Consider the following 5,250-nt stretch of genomic DNA (forward strand, 5'->3'; position numbering starts at 1 on the left):
TATATATATATATATATATATATATATTTATCTATATATGTTTACATTTAAATATTTGGATTAACATTTAGATATGCGTTTATATATATAAATATACGTATGTATATATATATTTATTATTTTTACTTATCTATTATAAATATATATATATATATATTTATTTACTTACTTACTTATATATAAATGAATATCTAAATGTTAATCCGAATATTTACATGTACTTATTTAAATGCATGCATATTAATAAATATAAATGCGTGTATAAATATAAATATAAATATAAATATAAACATAAATATAGCAATAAACATAAAAGCAAAAACAACAGCGAATATAAAACAGCGCATGGATATAAAAATAGAAGAAAGAGATATAAATAAATAAATAAATAAATAAATAAATAAAGTGTGTGTGTATGAATATGTTTATGTTTGTTCAGGACAGACAGAGGAGTTGAGTTGCCTGTGTATACACTTGAATTTGATGTAGAAGTAGAGGGTGATGAGAATGCTGTTTTATTGTTTACAGCTTCTCTTCATAGAGCAGCTGCTGAAGTGTCTTCTTCACAACTACAAGCAGCAGCAGCAGCAGCAGAGGAGACAGCAGGACACAGCAGCACAGAAGGAGGAAGGCTACGAGCTGTATCTTTAGATGCATTTAAACCTCTGCATGCAGTAGGGAGGTCTTTAAGCCCGTTCATTGGTGCGCATCTAAGTAGATATAGAGTTTGTAGACAGCAGCAAGACAAAAGAGAAGCAGCAGAGATAGAAAGCGAGAGGCAGAAAGCCCAGCGTAGAGCTGCTGCTGCTTCTCCTTCTGCACAGCAGCAGCAGCAGCAGCAGCAGGATATCCCTCTCTCTCAATTGCAGCAGCAACTGCATGCAACAGGTATAACTGCATGTCATCTCCCGCTCATTATATTGAAACCTCGATTTGTTGTTCATAAACTAATTAATAATAAAAATAAAAAGAAACCCTTCTGGGGGTCGGCTTCACCTCCTCAAGTGCATATACTGCCTGTAATAAAAACAAACAAAGCGGCGAAAAATAATTACTCTGGTCGTACAGCTCGTTCTCTTGACACCAAGTCTTCTAACCTCCAAATATTTAAACAGCCTAATTTAGAAGGATTTCCTGTTATTTTATTTAGGTAAGCAATCTACACTACACTCATATCCGTGCTGCTGCTGCTGCTGCTGTTGCTGCTGCTCCTGTTGCTGCAGGTGCTGCTGCTCATGTTGCTGTTGCTGCAGGTGTTGTTAGTGCTGCTGCTGCAAGTGCTGTTGCTGATGTTGTTGTTGCTGCTGCTAGTGTACTTGTCGTTGCTTTAGCTGTTGCTGCTGCTAGTGGTGTTGCCGCTGTGGCTGCTGTTGCTGCTGCTGCTGCTGCTGCTGCTGCTGCTGCTGCTGCTGCCGAAGGCAGATGTTTAAAACAAGGTGTTTCTTTACCTCTGCAGTTTTAAGGTCTCTGCCTCTGTAGCCTCAGGTGTATCCGCACCTCCGCACTCTGCTGCTTCCTGCTGCATGCATGCATTATATTGTTGCGGTGTCTGTACACCTCAGAACTCCTGTGCATGCGCTGACGCAATCGTGGCTGGTTGGGATCGTTGATAGACAGGACGTCTTCAGGGGATCTACCAAGGTAAACAAATGCTGCTGCTGCTGCTGCTGCTGCTGCTGCTGCTGCTGTTGCTGTTCTTGTTGGAGCTGCTACTGGTGCTGCTGCTGCTGTTCTTGTTGGAGCTGGTACTGCTGCTGCTGCTGCTGTTCTTGTTGTAGCTGCTGCTGCTGTTCTTGTTGGCGCTGCTGCTGCTGCTGCTGCTGCCTTCGCATGCACGGGCGTCAGTGTTGGTTGTGCTGTAAATTTATTTGTTATTGTTGTGCAGTATTTGTTTTTTAGTTTTAATTTTGCTCTCCACGTTTTATTTTTTATATTTTGTTTCTGCTCGTTTATTTATGTTTGTTTATTTGTGTTTGTTAATATCTATGTATTATTATATATGCTTTTTATACGTGTATATATATATATATATATATACATGTATATATCTATATATCTATATATATATATATATATACATGCATATATATATATATATACATGTATATATATATATATACATGTATATATATATATTTATATATATATATATATATACATGTATATATATATACACTTATTATATAGGCTTATTTATATCTGTATATTGCTATGAAAGTTAATTTACATAAATTTATATTTGTTCAATTGGTTTTGTTGATATGCTGCAGATTTTGTGCATTTGTTTGTTTGTATGGTGCAGACAGTGCAGGAAATTCGCTCATTCTTGCCGGTCTCGCATCCTTCGCGATTAGAGATGTATAAAGATGTTCATAGCGACTGGTTGAATATGTTAGCAGTAGTTGCAAGAAGAGAGGAGCTGCTGCCGACAGCAGCAACAGCAGCAGGGTTGCTGCTGCATGCATTAAGACTAAGAGAAGCCCCTACAAGCTATCCATTTGCTGCAGCAGCACGAAGTGTACATCTTGATGCTGCTGAGTGCCAGCGAAGGTTGCTGCCTATACAGCTGGGATTTGCTGCAGAAGGTTTATTAATGTCTCTGTCTTGCAGTGATGGAGACAGTAGCTGTCTCCTGCAGCAAGGAGTGCAGCAGCTGCTGCCGGTGCAGCCGCTGCAGCCCCTGCTGCTGCCCACACATCAACATCATCATCACCACCACCACCATCATCATCATCAGCAGCAGCAGCAGCAGCAGCAGCATGACGCACATGTACAGCACCAGCATCATCAGCAGCATCAAACGAAGCAGAAACATTATCATCATCAGCAGCATCAGCAGCAGCAGCAGCAGCAACAGCAGCAAAAGAAGAAGAAAAGCAATAAAAATAGCCTCCCTCTAGGCGCACGAGAGCCTCCTTGGGCAGCAGTTCGAAGTGTTGTGGGGCCCCTGCTGCAGCGAGTATCTCAAGATGTATTAGGAAGAATAGAAGAAGCAGCAAATGAGATAGGCGTATTCTTTTGTGCTCGTACACCCTTTATACACTTCATGGATGCAGCAAGTGCTCCTGAGTTAGCTGAATTAACAATGCAGCTTGTTGGGAAGTTTTATCTTTTGCGAAGAGAGGTAGAAGCAGCAGTACTTGCAGCAGAAGAAAGGGATAGAGGAGACTTGAATGAAGAGGCTGCAGCAGCAAGAATAAACATACCCGATAGCAGCACCAGCAAACACCATCAGCATCAATTCTTCAAGCAGCAGCAACAACAACAGCAGCAGCAGCACCAACAGAAGCAGCAGCAGCAGCAAAAACAACATACAGCAGTAGATACTCGCTCTTGGTTAGGGGGAGACAGCTACACCCCAGTAGCTTACAGTAATAACAGCGAAGGAGACAGAGAAGCTGCTGGTGAGGAGACACGTGATGAAGCTGCTGCTGCTGCTGCTGCTGCTGCATCAGCAGCAGCACACAGGGGGGAGAGAGGAACGAGAATTGAAAAAATAACAACCAGCAGCAATAAACAGCAGGGCTCTAACAGCTGGGAACTACCCCTGTCAACTCAAAGGAGACAGCTGCTTAGCAGTTCTTTTCAGAGGCAAATAGATGTAGACTCCTGGAGAGGTAGAGCAGGAGACAGAGAAAATACAAGAAGAAGAAGTCTGCGACCGAGGTTTCGTCAAGACAACAGATGGCGTGTAAGATCCCCTGCTGCAGCAGCAGGAGCAGGAGCAGCAAAAGCAGCAGCAGCAGCAGCAGGGGGAGGAGGGTTAAGTGCTCGGGGGGCTCTAGAAGTTGTTGATGTGCAGCTACAAATGCAGAGACAGCTGCTAGAGATATCTTCAGGTCTTGCATGCGATATAAGAGAATACGGTGAGAGAAGCAACTTCGTCTTTGCTGCCGAGCATCTGCTGCAGTCTCTCCCTGAGCTACAGAGACAGATGGATCTTGATAAGGAGTGGAGTCTTAGTTTTGTTGAGCATGCAGCAACAGCAGCAGCAGGAGACAGCCGTCTTGCATATAGATTAAGACAAACAGAAAGAAGAGAAGCATTAGGAGAAGTGCTGAGACCAAAAGCAAAGGAGACAGCAGAGTTTGCTCTGTCTCTTATTGATGCTGCTGAGTGGTTGCATGCTCTCAAAGAAGAAGGAAGAACGCCAAGGGCAGCTTTCTCAGGTACATACACCACAGGAGGGGGGCCCCTACACACTGCAGCAGATGCAGCAGCAGCAGCAGCAGCAGCAGCAGGGGGTCCACCATCCGATGCAGCAGCAGGTGGTGCTGCTGCTGCATCAGCAGCATCAGCAGCATCAGCTGCAACAGCAGCGACAGCAGCAGCAGCAGGAGGAGCAGCAGGAGCAGGAAGCACTCATATAGGAGACTCTATGCTACATTACTACACCCCACAAGGAGCAGAGCGAAGCCAACCAGTGCAGCTGCTGCAGGGGGTTGATGATACACCTGAAGAAGAAGAAACGCTGCATGATGCTGAAAGCTGCTCTCTTCAAAAGCCTTTGGAGCACTTAGGAATATATCTTTCTTCTTCATTATCACCTAAAGATAGATTGTCTTCTTCAATTTTACCCCCTCAGACTCCTGTTGCTGCAGGGCTAGAAGCGTCTAGCAGCAAGGGAGGCAGCAGCAGCACAGGGACGCCGAGCAGCAGCAGCAGCAGCAGGAGTGGCCGGCACAGCAGCAGCAGCAGCAGCAGCAGTAATAGTAGAGGGAATAGTAGCGGGGATGAACAAGAGGGTTTAGAAGATACAAGAAGAATAGGTATTGATAAGAATATGCCTCTAATGATGCAATCTAAGAAAAACTCATCTGAGGTGTATGATGACCCTAATGAAAATTCTTTATGGTGGGAGGCAGAAGCTGCAACTCTATTAAATTCAGATAAACCCGCAGCAGCAGTTTCTTTACTTCTTCCTCATTTACATTTAGCTTTACAGACAGGTAAAGACTGGGATTGTCTAGGAAGAGGGTCGATAAAAGAGAATGCTCTTTGGGTGTTTGTTGTGGGGTTAATCTGTACAAATAGCTTTGTATGCGAGGGAATTAAAACTCTTCTCTTCGGAGAGGCTTTCTTCTTACAAGATATGCTGCAATTAGCTAGAAGAGGAGCTGCAGGAACAAAAAAACCTCTCGCCCTACTACGCACAGACGCTATCCTAGAAGGCAGACACCAGGGATGCGCTAGAAGTAAACCTAACCCTAAACCCTAAACCCTAATCATAAACCCTAATCATAAACCCTA

At 43.5% G+C, this 5,250-nt stretch overlaps 1 protein-coding gene across 1 annotated transcript in view; it reads left to right on the forward strand.

Annotated features, from left to right (window-relative positions):
• Window positions 1–5,105, forward strand: part of EAH_00054870 (hypothetical protein, conserved) — a gene marked incomplete at both ends in the record, with an annotated part of 9,383 nt that extends 4,278 nt beyond the window's left edge. Inside the window, 5 exons of the mRNA XM_013397739.1 lie at window positions 440–702; window positions 825–888; window positions 1,563–1,641; window positions 2,303–4,769; window positions 5,035–5,105. Coding sequence (XP_013253193.1) covers window positions 440–702; window positions 825–888; window positions 1,563–1,641; window positions 2,303–4,769; window positions 5,035–5,105 — 2,944 coding nt within the window. The remainder of the gene's footprint in view (window positions 1–439; window positions 703–824; window positions 889–1,562; window positions 1,642–2,302; window positions 4,770–5,034) is intronic.
• Window positions 5,106–5,250: the final 145 nt, after the last annotated feature.

This window comes from Eimeria acervulina, genomic scaffold, assembly GCF_000499425.1.
Source record: "Eimeria acervulina Houghton genomic scaffold, Eah_scaff1066, whole genome shotgun sequence".
NCBI lineage: Eukaryota > Apicomplexa > Conoidasida > Eucoccidiorida > Eimeriidae > Eimeria > Eimeria acervulina.